This window comes from Xiphophorus couchianus, chromosome 6, assembly GCF_001444195.1.
Source record: "Xiphophorus couchianus chromosome 6, X_couchianus-1.0, whole genome shotgun sequence".
Classification (NCBI taxonomy): domain Eukaryota; kingdom Metazoa; phylum Chordata; class Actinopteri; order Cyprinodontiformes; family Poeciliidae; genus Xiphophorus; species Xiphophorus couchianus.
In genome coordinates this window covers 2,130,775-2,146,086 of record NC_040233.1, presented here as the reverse complement: position 1 = coordinate 2,146,086, position 15,312 = coordinate 2,130,775, and the positions used below count along the sequence as shown (strand labels likewise).

The 15,312-nt window shown below is 39.5% G+C and overlaps 1 protein-coding gene across 1 annotated transcript; it reads right to left on the bottom strand.

The window, feature by feature from the left end:
* Window positions 1-261: 261 nt before the first annotated feature.
* cnn2 (calponin 2) lies at window positions 262-12,523 on the bottom strand. Its single transcript, XM_028021752.1, has 7 exons — window positions 12,257-12,523; window positions 6,396-6,517; window positions 6,229-6,295; window positions 5,840-5,977; window positions 4,145-4,261; window positions 3,480-3,626; window positions 262-1,496 (listed from the first exon to the last, which is right to left on the bottom strand). The coding sequence occupies exons 1-7, from the start codon at window positions 12,311-12,313 to the stop codon at window positions 1,191-1,193; spliced, it is 954 nt and encodes a 317-aa protein (XP_027877553.1). The 5' UTR covers window positions 12,314-12,523; the 3' UTR covers window positions 262-1,190.
* Window positions 12,524-15,312: the final 2,789 nt, after the last annotated feature.

Sequence of the window (15,312 nt, the reverse complement as noted above, 5' to 3'; positions counted from 1 at the left end):
GATGCTTTTTCACAGACATGTACCTTTTTGTTCAGCTATCCTGCAGTAAGTGTTAGAGGAACTGAACTGATAGATCACTCTGGTATGAAAATGTTTCACTAGCTACTAGAGAAATACTCAACATAAGACATGCCAAAATAAATAACTGAAGCATCTTCAAGTGCAGGGTTAGGAGGCTGTGCTGCAACAGGACATTCCAGTTTTTCCTGCTGTTGGGTAAAAACCTGAGGTCAGAAATTAAGAAGAAAAAAATACCACAACTAATGTATACATTTTATTAAACCACTTTCACATGTTTAGTTCTCCTCTATGGGCAACAATATTGCAAACATTGTTCAGACTCAGCATAAATAGCATCATAAATGATAAAACATAATGTTAAGATTGTTCGCATGTCAACCATTGTTCATGAAATATTCACTTAAACAGTCACCGAAAAACAATAAATCCAGTATTCTCGCTTGGAATGTTGGAAACTCCTGCAGCCTCTGGTCCAAAGAAAAAACAAACATTTGTCCAGTTGGACTGGTTATACAAGCAAAGCAACAATTTCCTGCACTAAAGATAAGAAAGGAAGACGTTTGTAAGAATAGGACGAAAAAAAAACTGCTCCAACAAGATCTGTATTTTATCCCTCATCTGAAAAAGTGATTTCACTAAGGTCAATTACCAATACTGGACTAAACATACTGACAGTATAACACAGAAATGTACAGTCGTATTCACAGGAATGGATGATGATGCAGCCATTATAGAAACTACAGATATAAGAGGGATTTTCCCCACAAATTACATATTATAGGATTCTCAAAAACTACCCAGTTAGTTTCATGTAGAACGCCAGGGGTTCTCCCTTCATGTAACAAAAACAACAAAAAGAAAACAAAACAAAAATCAGCTTTTGGGACAACAAATTCCAACTTTGTAACTTTGGCACAAAACGTTCTGGTGCTAAACAATAAACCAAGTCAAACCATTGGTTTCAGGTGGAATCACTACATATTTTTAAGTATAAAAAAAGACGAATCACAAAAATACAGTTCATCATGATATGTGTATCAATTAGACCTAACGACAAATTCATACAATGCTAAAAAAGGATGGGACCTGAAAAGGCAGCTCAACATCCTGTGGATATTAAAAAACCCCGTCTGCCTGCCTCCAAGCTGTCTAACATCACCTCCCTCCTTTTAATAATCTGTCCCGTCGTCATGGTACACCCGCTCCTCTTCCTGGTAGCCCTGGTAACCTTCGTCATGGTAGTCGGGGAAGTATTCTCTTCCGCTGCCGGCGCCGTTCTGATCATCAGGGACTTCTCCAGCTTTGGGGCAGTACTTGGAGTCGTAGATCTGCCGTCCCAGACCAAAGTTCTGGCCGCTCTGATTGGCTCCCTGGCTGTACCCCATCTGCAGGGACATGGTGCTGTTGTCGCACTTGTCTGTGCCCAGTTTCTGGTCATAGATGGCCCGCCTGGTCCCAGGAGCGGTCATCCCAGCCTGGAGGAAAGACATGACAATCATTTTCCAGCCAGGCTGCAGCAATATAAAACCCAGAACACTGACAGTTGCTGCTTCAATGGAGATGTAAAACAGACAAAGCAATGAAAGTGACTGAAGTGCCTAACCAATAGGAAGTGAGCATAAGCTTTTACTTCTTGCAGGTTTTTATGCGACATATTGGTGCTGAGCATTTTTAAGAGGAAGATTTCCTTTAATGCTGAAAACAAGACTTAGTTTTGAGGGGGCAACAAGAACATCTCGTAAAACTAAAGTTGAATACAGTACACAAGCAGTTGGTTTCATTTGAGTCCTTAAGTATTTTATTTACACAGTTTTTATGTTGGGCAAAATTAGTTTATATTTATATTGTTATGAATTTTATGTTTTCTGTGACAACATATTGTGTGATTTTGTATATATTTATATACGTACATAGTTACTTTAAAAAAGTAACTTTAATCGGATTACTGATTATTCCTTGAAAAAGTAATTTAGTTAGATTACTGACTACTTGATTTGGAAAGTAACTAAGTTACATTAAAAATAACTGTTACTTTCAGCAGCTGCCAACAACAACGCTCCGCCTCCTGTGAAAATTACATTGAGCTTTGCCAATACTTAATTGTAAGCTATTTTATAATGGTAACATCAACAATGTGTCTCCACTTACAAGGTTGAACTGAAGAGGAGATTGTTTAATGGTTACAACAGTACAAAAAAAAACAAAACGTGAGTAATTTGTGTGGTCCACTACGGAAGAGGATTAGGGCCATCGAAAAAAAAAAAAAAAGAATTCTGAGATTAAACTCAGAATTCTGACTTTAATCTCAGAATTCTGACTTTAATCTCAGAATTTTTTTTTTTTTCCGGTGCCCCCAATCCTCTTCCGTAGTCCACTGGAAAACTCTAAGAAAACTGGAACACTCTAAGAAGGATTTTAAGCCCCCATATATCCCCCTAGCCTCCAGGTTCTGCGTTACGGCCCTGCGTTTGGTGTCAAAGCACAGAGCTCCTCCTGCAGCTCCACAACTCAGGTGGCTGCACATATTTGTGACACTTATCTTAATATTAATAAATATAATGGCATTAAGTTGCCATTATAATTATTGGCAACTACGGACGCGTTTATTCGTGGCTGTTTTCACGTTTATTGCGCTGTTCAAATTGGTCTCGATGTTTGCAGTTTTCTGGAGCGCAACGCGAAGCTCGACGTCATTCAGAGGTAATATATTAACTTGACATTAACAAAGACACAGCGGGACGGATCATCCGGGAAATGATGGACAGATAGAGCCTGACTAAAACTACCTTAATGACGGACAAATTCTGGGATTTATGAGTCTCTGCTTATTTCCAAGCCCAAATGAGTAACTTCACGTTCAAAAACGAGCCCAAAAAGGCGCAACCTGCCACTCGTTAAATTTGCAAGCGATTAAAAAAAAAAAAAAAAAAAAGCCGAAAGCCGCTTATAATAATCGGACTTGGCGACAGAAACACAAAATAGTTCCAGTTTTTCCACCAACAAAATGCGCATCTCCCTCCATTGTTTACATTTCTGTCGCATAGAGACGTCGGTCACTCGACAAGACGCGTAGAGGAAATACGATTAAATAACAAAAGAAGATAGTAACACACAGTAACGCAAAGTGATTTCGATAAGTAACTGTAGTCTGACTACTGGATTTCAAATAGCAACGCGTTACATTACTCGTTACTGAAAAAAGTGGTCCGACGTAACGCGTTACTGACATCACTGTTTATATACAAATATATTTTTCATTCTGGTGGCTGTTTAAGAAAAATGGAAAAAAAAATGTTTTGAAGTTACATGTTTGTTTGGCCAAGTCCAATTAGAAAAAAAAGCAGAAAATGTGGAATATGACCATATATAATATTTTTAAGTAATACCACCCCCTCTTCTCTATGCTCACTTCCCCTGTAGCCCAAAAGCAGTGGCATAATGAGGCAGTGATGCAGCACCTGACTCGCTCCCTTGTTGGTTCCCATCTGCAGGCTGATGGTGGTGTTGTCCATGGGGGGCTGTATCTGAACCTTGGGGTCATATAAATGCCTCCTGGTGCCATACGCATTCATCCCAGCCTGGCTGGCACACTTGTTGGTCCCCATCTGCAGAAGGGAAGGGCAAAAGACAGGAGCTAAAGCAGACAGGATGGGCTGGATTATGGCAGTATTTGAAGTGTGGAGAAATGTGAGGCTTGTTTATCCACTGATCCATTAATGCATGATTCAAAGTTTCAGTCAGCTGTTGTTGCAACACCGCACCTAAGCATGCTGAAAACAGTAAGTTGTAGATCAAGTTTTTGCAGTACTGAGGTAGCACTTATGTCCAAGTGACAAGTTCCTTAGCAACAAGGCAATAAACAAAAGCATTACCAGAACAATGAGCAAAGCAGATACTGAAACAGGCTGTTTATGAAGTCAGCAGCTAATCTAGTTTCACACTGTGCACCAAGAGAAGAGGGCATGTTAGCTCAAACATTTTCTACAAAAATCTGAAGAAAAAATCTAGACCCAGATGCAGGTTGTTTTCCCAAAGACAGTAACAGTCACTGCATACCAATATGCATTCAGTCATGGGAAACAGTAACTCTAAATATGGGGAGGAGCTACTAACTAATACACACCTGTAAGCCGATGACACACTGTCCAGCCTTCAGCTTTTCCTCATCAAACATCCGCTCCTGTTTGTCTGCATACTTAATGCCGATGTCCACCCGGGACTGGCAGCCCTTGGTCTTAGCCTGGCAGAGGACAAAAAACTGTTCAAGGAGTTCTTACACTCATACTAAAGCAGAGGAAAAAACAAAAAACACCAAATGAGACACATTAAAGCCAGAACACAGAAACCCAAAACTACTGACATATTCTCTGATTACTACAATGCTGACATCTGAACTCCAACATCCATTATAAAAACGTCTTTAAAGCTGAAAATAATTCTACTTTACTGTAAAATGGTTTATCCTGTACTTATGTTTACCCAAGTTGATTACCACTAATGGGATTCCAGCAGGTTTCATTTAACATCATTATGATATAGATTTTAGACTTTCATGAATTACAAAAACCAATATGTACTCATTTAGTAACTTATGTTAAATATATGTGTTGGTGTTTTATTTGATTTAGCATGAGAGTCAATTGCTTTTGCAATGAATATGAATCTTCTACAAATTAGCCTGTGCAATATGTCCAGCTTTTTGCAATTCTGCGATCACAAAGAGTCACGCAAAAAACCCCCCAAACAAACAGATTTCCGTATTTTTTAAAGAAAATTTACAAGAAAAAAAAAAAGAATAGCACTGAAATAGAGAGCCGGGGGCCACTGCAACTTTACGTGCTGCCATGGTTACCATAGCACCACAGGGATGGGAAAAATAACACAAAAAGCATTGAAGACTAACTCAAAGCCATTTGCACTCTTTTCTTGCTTTCGGTGTCAGCTGTGCCACGCAGACTTGTTGCCATAGTAATTGACTGCATATTTCTTTGCAATTAATCCCAATACATTAATTGCATTGTTGTGAAACACTTCCCACACAAAGAGCAGAACATTCAGTCTGTTGCAGTATTGTGTTTTCAGGCTTGATGTTTATTTACCAATTATTAATAAGTGATTATCTGAAGACAGCGGCAACTTGTTAACTAATTTAAACACCCGCTCTGCTCATGATCTGTCAGTTAGTCTGTGGGTTGCCTTTTTTTTCCTTGAAACAAAACACACTGAATTCTGCAGTACAGCTACATGTTAAGGTTGTCAAAGTCAAGCTAGCATAACTGAGGGGGGGAGCTTGCCATATGACATCACATTGCAATGTGTCTGTACAGTCAGCATCATATTGGTTACTAACAACAGGATTAAGCCAACCATTTCCTTAATCATGTCATTGTCCTTAATCTGTTTAAATAAAGGCTCTTCTTAATGAGCTGATGGCTCAAGTAACAATGTATTCATTTTAATTCCCTAAGCCAAAGAAAGTTTTATGAGACTTTTTTTCCTTTCACTGGTTTGTAGAAAAGGCTGAATGTTGGGCAATAAAGCAGCTCCAACAGGTGGGTTTGCTCCACCATCTTTTACTTTTGGCACAGCAATTCCCTGGCTAGAACTGAAAAATTAAAGGAACACAAACTCAAAATTTAAAAGAAGCAAAAAATTTAAATCTGGACATACGAGTCTTTTTATAGACTTGAAATTTAGATGCCTACATGTTAACCTTTAGATCCAGCACTAAACTAAAGCATGGACTGAAACTAAACAGGACCACCTGTAAGACATAATGGGTGTAGAAGATGTCTGTCAAGGTTAGTTGAGGACTCACCATGCTGGCGAGGGCGAGCAGCGTCGTCTGGACCTGCGTCATGTTGCCATTCTCAAACAGGTCGTTGGCTTCAAAGATATCATGAGGCTTCAGGCCGTATTTTGTGATGGCTTTGATGAAGTTGGTCAGGTTCTCCAGCTAAGACCACACCAAATCCAATGTTTATTCAAGATTTACACTGTTTGCATGAGTTCTTTACTTTAATAAAAAGCTCAGACAGAAAGCCAGTTCTGCAACTAATCAGCAGGAAGCCATCATGACAAGGCATGACTTGGAGTGCTGTTAATGGTCATGTCTGTAGCTGTGTAACAAACAGCCTTCTGTTCTGTGAAGGAGCCACTCCTTGCAGTGGTTCAGAAGAAAAACAGATTAATGGCCAGCTAACTCACCTGATGCCAGTTCAGAGCTGATTGGTTGATCTTTTTCACAGAGCCTGGCTGCAGTTTGTTGATGAGGCTGGAGAAAAGAAGAAGATAATTTCAAGTTAAAAAGTTAAAAAACACACAATCAAGACTCCTGAGGCTCAGCATGGTGGACTCCTGGGAGCACCACTTACTCGCACAAGATGACTCCATTTTTCAGGCCTTTTTGGAAGTCTGGTCCGATGGGGCAGCCGGTGATGTCCTCGATCCAGATCCTGAGCTCCTCTTCTTTCTGAGGGTCATACTTCTGTGCAATCTGGCCAGGCAAAGGTCAGAGGTCAAATATGTGTTTCACATAGTTTCAGATTTTCAAACAGTAAATGCATTAATTTCCAGTTTTGTATTTGTAAGCAGATTAAAAGCATTCATTTCCACTAGGCTGCGTTCACACTGCCCTGAAGTGACCCAATTCCGATTTTTTGTCAAATCGGATTTTTTTGCCGGGGCTGTTCACACTGCCAAACATATGCAACCTGTATGTGTTATGCAGTGTGAACAGGCAACCACCTGAAAATGTCCCGCATGCGCAGTAGAGGGCGCAATAGTGTTAGTGTTCTCAGTGTTCTGCCAACCACCATAAAAAGAAGAAGTGCTCAGTGTTTGCCAAAGTAGTGTGTAGTTTTCTCGTGTGGGAGCAAGAACGCAGCCTGCTGAATGTGACAGGTAGCCAATCAGAAAGCACAGATTCCCCTCCCCAACAGCTGACATGGCGCAGTTGACATCGGAGATGATGCGTGGAAATAACATGACAACATTTTGTGCAAAGAATATCCACAGAAATGACAAGGAGAGGAGTTGGAGCGAAGTTGCCACTGCAGTTGATAAACCTGGTAACTTTTCAGCTGTTCATTGTTAACGTGACATAGATAGGTTGTAATGATAAGGTTATTCATTCAGTCAGGACTTTACCTAATGCTAGCCACATGCATTACAGGTAGATTGTACTTGTCACTAGTAAAACATTGATTAATGCCTGGCTTTAAAATTACTTAATTAGACTTGTAGCCATTATTTTGTGCCCATTGTTCTCAAAGTAACTGTAAACATTAAAACAGCAATAACTAATTAACCGATGAAGCTTAAACGATCTAACGGAAAACAATTTAAACACACAAATGGTAAAAACATAACTCGCCTCCCTAGCATCGCCTCCAAGAGGCCTTTTCCATTTGTTACATCTTTTATGCTTAAAATAAGGGCACATACTATCGCTATTGCTTCTATGTTGTCAGCCGTGTTTGTTTACTCTAAAATCACGTATGATATTGGTGGGATTTTGTCTGGAATCTGAATGTCGGTGAGAGAAATCAGCTCGTGTGCTCTTGCCGTTTGGCTGGACACCACACACTGCATGATCAAACCCGTTATACTTACGATTTTTGTCAGCTAGTGTGTGGTCTCAGGTTCTGAAAATTTTAAAATCGTGTAGTGTGAACTGGGCTTTACACATTTGAAGAGTTGTTTGACCGGCGCAGCATATTAACAACTTAATCCTCATTATAGTCCATCATGGTTGTTGGTTTTCTTCCCGCTTGCGCGTATCAGGACGCAGAATAGTGAGATTTATTGAGCATCAGTGACGTTCAAATTCGGCTGAATGTGACCAGAACGGTAGGTCACATTTGAATCGGGTACGTATCTGATATGAGTCGCATTCAAAAAGAATGTGACCTGTGTTATTCCGACTGTCATGAAAAGATCGGATACAGGTCGCATTACATCAAAAAAAAAAAACAACATCGGAATTGGGTCAGTTCAGGCTGCAGTGTGAACGCAGCCCAATGATACATCGATTGCAGTTTTCTGGCCAATCACTAATCTTAAAAAAATAACAAAAAACTGACGATTTATCGATTTTCTTTAAAAAGTCACTGAAACAGCAAAAAGATCACCAACTTGGCAACAATGAGGTGATTGTTAACCGCAAATGTGCAGATCGAACCTCATTCAGCCCTCTCTCACAAAAGATGACAGTGGCTGATTTTCAGACTAGATACGATTAGTTTTTCTTGTAAATATTGATCGATCTCTCAAAATGAAGAAAATCAGGCCAAGTTTATGAATGCACCCCTAATTTCCACCATGATCTCCTCCTGGCTTGATGGATTCACTCATTAGATGCTAATGTGTATTTAATAAGTCTGCAGGGGTTCAAGATTTGTATTATTTTCTCAAGAGAAAATTGCTATTGTGTTTTGTTTTATTCAGTTTTCATGTGCTGAATTTTTAATAAATTCATCAGTTGGAGGAACCCACTTGTGTCTGAATGTACTTTGAGGGAATTACAGCATCATTTTATGGCAAAGTAACTATGTTAACTTCAGTTATAAAATGCTGTATATATGAAATGAAAAAAAATTATATTGTAATTTATAGCCTTGCAGTTGGGCCACTGTCTCTTTAAAAACTTTTCTCTAAAACAAAAACAGAGGAGCCACAACATGGCTCCTCTGTTAACCCTTTAATAACATTTGTACCAGTTTTGTACAGGTAAGTAGCTGTAAAAACCAGCTCCTTGTTCTACACTTTGCTTCATCCAGAGGGTTTGGGATCTCGGCTGCTCCGAGGAGAAGCTGCACCTTGAAGGCGGGGCCAGGTCCAACCAGGCGTTTTTGCCCAGCTGCCATGGAGATTAAAGCATTTCTCAAACATGCATGAAAGAATCAAAGCAACACTCCAGGTGGATTTTTGATGAGACAACAATATAACACAATGTAAAGCTCAAAAAAGTGGATTTTACATTATACTGTCTCTTTTAGACGTCTGCCTCATTGCTCACAGCAGTGGTCATAGAGGGGTTTGTCACATAAATAAAAGGAAAATGCAACACACACTGACTTCCTGTTTGCTAAGCTGCTCCGTTTTCCTGAGAACCACAGAGAGCCAAGTTGCTAAAAATGGGGCGGGAGTGTGAGTGGTTACTGATTTCTAAGATTTTCATTTGTCACTGAGACAGTAAGCAGGAGAACAGCAGCCAGTGTTTGGCCTGCAGGAAGACAACTGTGGTCACATAAACAGTGGTTGGGTCTGCAGTGACAGGAACAGGGGGAGACCCAGAGTGAAACAGATCAACACCTCTGTTCCCCCAGTGAAGGTGTTGAATGGTGTGTGTGTGTGTGTGTATGTGTGTGTGTGTGCGCGCACAGACTCTCCAGGCCCAACAACACCACAGAAGAGCTCACAGCTGGCTGCACTCTAAGGAACAGCTACTTTCTAATTAAACTCCCTTCCTTCAGATAGCCACCTATTAAAGACAACAGTGGCAAGCTGGATTGCCCACAAAGAATCTGGAAGATGTAATTTACAGTGACAAGCTGAGCACTAGGAATTTAGCCCACAGCGCTAGAGTAAAAAAAAAAAAAAAAAAAGCTCAATGAGGCAACAAGAAGAAGGACTAGGCGTGCTGATCCAGGGAGAGAACACGTTCTGCACCAACAAGCAAAAAGGTTACTGTAGCTGACAAACTAAACTACTCACAGAACAAGTCATCTGTATGTTTAAGGACGTTTCAAAGGGAAAAGGTCTAAACTTCTCATTCATATCCCATTTTCATCTGCTGTTCCATGGAGATGGAGAAAATTGTCTTTTAAGAACCACAAACTCATTCTGCCTCCAACACCAAACAAAGAGAAATTAGATTCCCACTTTGGTGCGATTCCTTTAATCCCAAATAAGCCATCAGGTAGTCTTCCTTTAAATGTAGCCCACGGTAACATCATCACCAAGCTCAAGTTTTACACTTCAGGTTTTATTTTAACCCCCCGCCCCTCCAAAAAAAAACACGTTGTCAATTACCTTAATGTGTGAACTTGTGAAAAACGGCATCTTTTAAATGCCTCGAATTTCTGAGTTATGAAAGGAAATGCCACTGCAATGAGCAAGGAGAGAGGCAGCAGGAGACAGAGGGAAATCCACATAGTTTCTGCTGAAGACAAGAGGGAAGGATAGGGAGGGGGGCTTTGACCCCTTCTCCCAAACAAGGCCACATCCAAAGAATGCAGATGGAAAAAAATATGTGAGGGATGTGGAGGTATGTTATAGTCTTCGGAAAGAGACAGGAAAAACCAAAAAACTGAAAGGTCTTCACAACAAGAAGTGCAACTTATACGGCCTGGTTCAGTCATTAAAACAAAAGATGTGGACAACCAGGGATGAAATAATTACACATCATGTGTTAAATTCATCATGGCGTACTGCCTTGCATGATGAAAAGCATACCAAATCTCCAGCATCAGCTGATAGCGACACTGAAGTCGGCATCTGACTGAATGAATTCACACTGACTGCTTCTATGGAATTAAGATGAGAAGAATTAGATTTTTAATTTATAGTTCAAATCTAAAAACATCACCAAGTAGAGACTAGATTACTTTACTTTGTTTCAATCTTCTTAAATTTCAATAGTGTTGTCACAATCTAAACCACTTTGTATCAGATCAGTCCTCAGAACCAACAACCAGAGTTACAGGTCATCATTTGCAGTTCGGGAAGGGGAAAAAATTACCTTTAAAAGAATTTGAACTTTGTGCAGCTTAATGATAGAAAACACTTCTTCAAGTGTCCTGCAGAAGATTTTTTTCAAATGAGAATTTTTTTTTCCAAGAGTAGTTTGTGGTGCTATATGCTGTGTCATGCAGTCACAACCATACAGCTACCAAAAAATTGTTTTAATAATTTTTACCATTATTACAAAAGTACCACTAAATATTGCAATAAAATTCTATGTCCATGTCACCCTCCCCTACTCTAGAGAGTATACTTAGTGTACAACAATGCATTCCTAGGATAACCTCCATGAAGTTGGTACCGGGTTGGCCTCATGGTGTTGGGGGGGATTTTCTGCTAGTGTCATCTATGTTGACCATCACCCACACTTTTATTTAAAGCAATTTAACATACATTTTATATTATGCTTGGCATATTGTTAATAAATGTAGGATTCCCATAAGAATTATTCTGGTTGGATTAGATAGGTAACATTTAATAAGAGTACAGGTATTCAAACCAAAACAAGAGAAATATAGTGTGATAGGTTTTCAGATGATACCAAGCTTACTTGATTAATTCAACCCAGATTTGAAACAACTACAGTTTTAAAGCAGGACCATCATGTCAAAAAAATTGCACTGATAATGGCCTTTGTCTCTAGTGCAAAAAAATAATCCCGCCCAAGTCTGATCGTCCAGAGTCCGGATCTGATGGTCCGGATTCCTTAAAAGCAGTCAAAAACAGAACTTCGCCGAAGTGAAGCCAAATTCAGACTTCCTGATGAAGAGGTATGCAGGCTGCCTTGTATAAACAAGGTGCTTCCCTCATGAAGGCCGCTGAAGTTACACATTAGTGGGTTCATTTTGTTAAGCGTTTCACAAACACCGGGACCTTTTTTTTACAGAGGGAGTCAGGGGTTAGAAATATAACCGCAAAGAAGTTAAATGACGACCAACAGTGCGGAAACGCACTGAATGGAGGGGAGCAGTAAGAAACAACCTCAGAAAAAGAGACAGACTTTACATAGGGTTATGACGGACACTCATAACAGGGACTAATAGGTGAATTACATTATCTGCTAATGCGGATCACAATGCAGGGCGGCTGGCTGCACGCGGGGGAAAAAGTGTTGGAAGCGGGATAACTTTTTGCCACAACGACAAAACTTGGTTGTCACGATGGGCAACGCCCATGGGTTTTAAGACTTACTTTCGTAAACACGAGAAACAAGGAAATTTAACTTCAATATCTTAATGCTACAAATTATTTCAAGTTGTTTAAAAAGTTTAGTTTCTTGACGACAAGAAGTGAAAAAGACAAAATTAACTTTTAAGCCAGGCTTTTGTCTCCTTTTCACCTCCACCTTTAAACCTGACCGCGGGTGGCAAAATGGAAGCCAGGTGACTTCGCGACTCGCGTTCCATGAAAACTACACGTGTAAATAACGGAAGTTATTTACACGTTTTGTTACGAGTTAGTTTTCAATTATTACACACAACGCACTTACCTTATTTTTCACCTCTGCAGATAACCCATAGGCAGGGCCTTTGTTGAAGGAAGCCATTGTTAAACTGTTGTCACTTCTTTTCTCAAATAAATTAAAAGGAGCACACCGACGTCTGAACACAAAAATGCACTTAATTATCTTCGACTGTCTCTGCCAATGAGACCCTGAAGAGAACAAACTACTTCCTCTCGTTTTACGGCCGCCAATTAGAGCGCTCCCACGGTTTAACAGTCAAAGAGAAATATAGAGATAGTTCCCTGCTCTCAGTCCGCCTGCTTCTGCGTGTGGTTTACCGGGGCAATTTGAACCACCGCATGGAGGTGGATTTTTATTGGGTGGAGCCTGAACAAAGTTGGTTATTTCTTCCTTTTATAGAAAGCTATCATTTACATTAAATACGTCATGAGCACTAGATTATATAATTTGATAAGGCTGTTTAAGCAAGATTCCTGTCTTGTAGTCAGGAAACATTTGTAAAAAATGTTTTGAATCATGTATGATTTTTTTTTCTTCATCAGAATTGTATACCACTTTGCGTTGGTCTTTCACAAGAAGCTCCAATGAAATATATTTATGCTTGTGGTTGTTATGTGACAAAATACGAAAAAGTTCAAGGGCTTTTATGTACGTATGCATGTATGTAGTACCTGTGGAATAATAAGGGTGCTTCGAAACTTATATGATAAATAATATTATTTAAGGAGAGACATATGAGTGAGATAGTAAGTAGGGTTTTTAATCTATTTTAATAAGATGGCGTAAACCTTTTCCATAACAACCACACCTGTCAATTTGCTAGCAACGTTTGACTTTAGCATTAGACGTAACTCTACTAGTCATGGTGCACGTGGATTTTCCACCTTCCTAAAGAGAAAATACATTTTTAAAAATACCCAAGAGAGTCGTAATTTCCACTGCGAAGGTCAGAGTTGGTTGACAAATCCCGAGATTAGCTTAAGACATGTTTCTGTGGGAAGTATCAAGGGGTCGTTGGAAAAGTTTCCACACAAATATTAAGAAAGGATTTCTCTTGCTGCTTTGTGTACTCTTTGGTTTAACTTTGTTAATCGATCCTTGGCTCCACCTCCCCCTTCTCTTCCTCTAGTCGCGATTTATATCGAAAAGTCCTTATATGGAAGGAAACTTCCCAAATTCCTGAATGGGGGAGTGATCCATAGGACCCACCCTGCATACCAGACGTGCAGCGGACGAGACGGATTGTCGCACTTTTCTGAGTCACAGGGGAAAAAAAGTTTTTTTAAAGCAGTGAAGATAGCAAGCTGCTGGCATGACGTAATGCCGAAGGGTTCATCACGTCTAGCTTCAGATGGCTTACCAGGATACTGATGTCCGTAAACACATCAGCACTTTTGAGGTCAAAAGTGCTGATGTGCTGTTAGTATTTACATTTTTCAGACTTACCAGTTTCTTAATCTGGGAATAAAAACATGTAAATTTAAACTAGATGAATATAACAAATATAAATCACATCACAGCTTCTTCTTCACTCCGTGGAAAAGATGGATGATCTTAGACTGACCCCAACAAAAGATAATAGCACATAGCTTTATCAGGGAGTAATCTCAAACTTAATTTCAGAGGACTTTACTCACTTGTAAACTCAGATAATAATAATAATAATAAACAACTTGCACCTCTCACAGACTGTGTCTGCTGCGACGGCATCTGGTCTGGTTTCTGACCTCACAGCAGGTGGAGATTCTCTGTGTCTGTGTGGTCATGATCAGGCCACAGCTGTGTTCCTGATGATGTCATCCAGGTGTGCTCAGAGTTGACTCTGTCACAGGAAGGGAGAATCATTACACATCCAGATAGTATATAAAGAGTTTAAATGTGTGACATGATTAAGCAACCAAACTGAGTCTCAAAGGGCAAGCAGTGGTCATAAAAAGGTCAGACACAGAGCTCATTTTTAATGGCTGTTTAGGATTTTTAAAAAATATTACATCTGGGGTCTTGATACATTGTGTGACCTTTCAGATTAGTTCTTCCAACTAAATTCATATTGCACTGAGCAATAACCGCTTACATAACATATTTTTGACACAAACTGGACTTTTTGCACACCCTTCTGGACATACTGGGTAGATGTCCATAATAATGCATGACAAAAGAACAACCTCTGCACTCTGGGTTCTAACAGAAATGTAGCTTTGCAGAATTAGTGGTAAAGTTCTTAAAAATGTATGAAAATTGACTTGGTTGCTAAATGTGCCATTTTAATAATCTTACACAGGGATCTGCTCTGGTATTTGGGCTGATAAGCACAGCGGGCCAAAGGCAAAAGTGAACTAAGCAGCTAAGGAGCATTTAATAATTCAAACACAGTTCACTTCCTGAATTGTTTTCATCTCGTTTCTTGTTTGCAGACAATCAAATGAGATCATTTTTATGTTTACACCAGTATTTTGTAAATGATTGAAAAGCATTTAATAAACATGTTAGAAGATTTATAAGTTGTTGGTTCTTGTGTCTCAGCTGGGTTCACATCTTTTCAGAGAAGTCATTGTTGGTCCCTAATTGAACGCAGAGTTCAGATAAAAAGACTGCAGGGTCCACCTGGGCTCCAGATCTAATTCTGTTTACGACTGATATTCAAAACTAAAATTACCAGAAGGAAGAAATGATGAGGTTCATCTGAGTTCATTAGAATATCACAGGTCGCCAGGGCAACACAGGACAAGTTAGAGTGATCAATTAACCTAGCAGTCGTGTTCTTGGACTTTGGAATGGAGTCAGAGTACCCAGAGAGAACCAAAAGAGAACCCACACATGCACAAGAACATGCAGACTCAATAAAGACCCAGGTTCAGGATTTGAACCCAGGACCTTCTTGCTAAAAGGCACCAGTGCTAATAAGTGCACCGCTGAGCAGCCTTGAAATTACTTCAATTATTCAGAACTCATATTCATTACACAGTGAAATATTTCACATTTCTTTTTAATATTATTATGACTTATAACTATAACTTTAAAAAATCCCAAAAAAACTATATTAGACCAAGTCAAATATATATATATTTGTGGCTATTGCT

Excerpts from the sequence above, each read along its gene's own strand:
- cnn2 (XM_028021752.1), bottom strand. The coding sequence starts at position 12,313 with ATGGCTTCCTTCAACAAAGGCCCTGCCTATGGGTTATCTGCAGAGGTG. Across the intron at positions 5,978-6,228 it reads CAGCTCTGAACTGGCATCAG|CTGGAGAACCTGACCAACTT; the intron begins GTGAGTTAGCTG and ends GTGTGGTCTTAG. Across the intron at positions 4,262-5,839 it reads TGCTCGCCCTCGCCAGCATG|GCTAAGACCAAGGGCTGCCA; the intron begins GTGAGTCCTCAA and ends GTCCTCTGCCAG.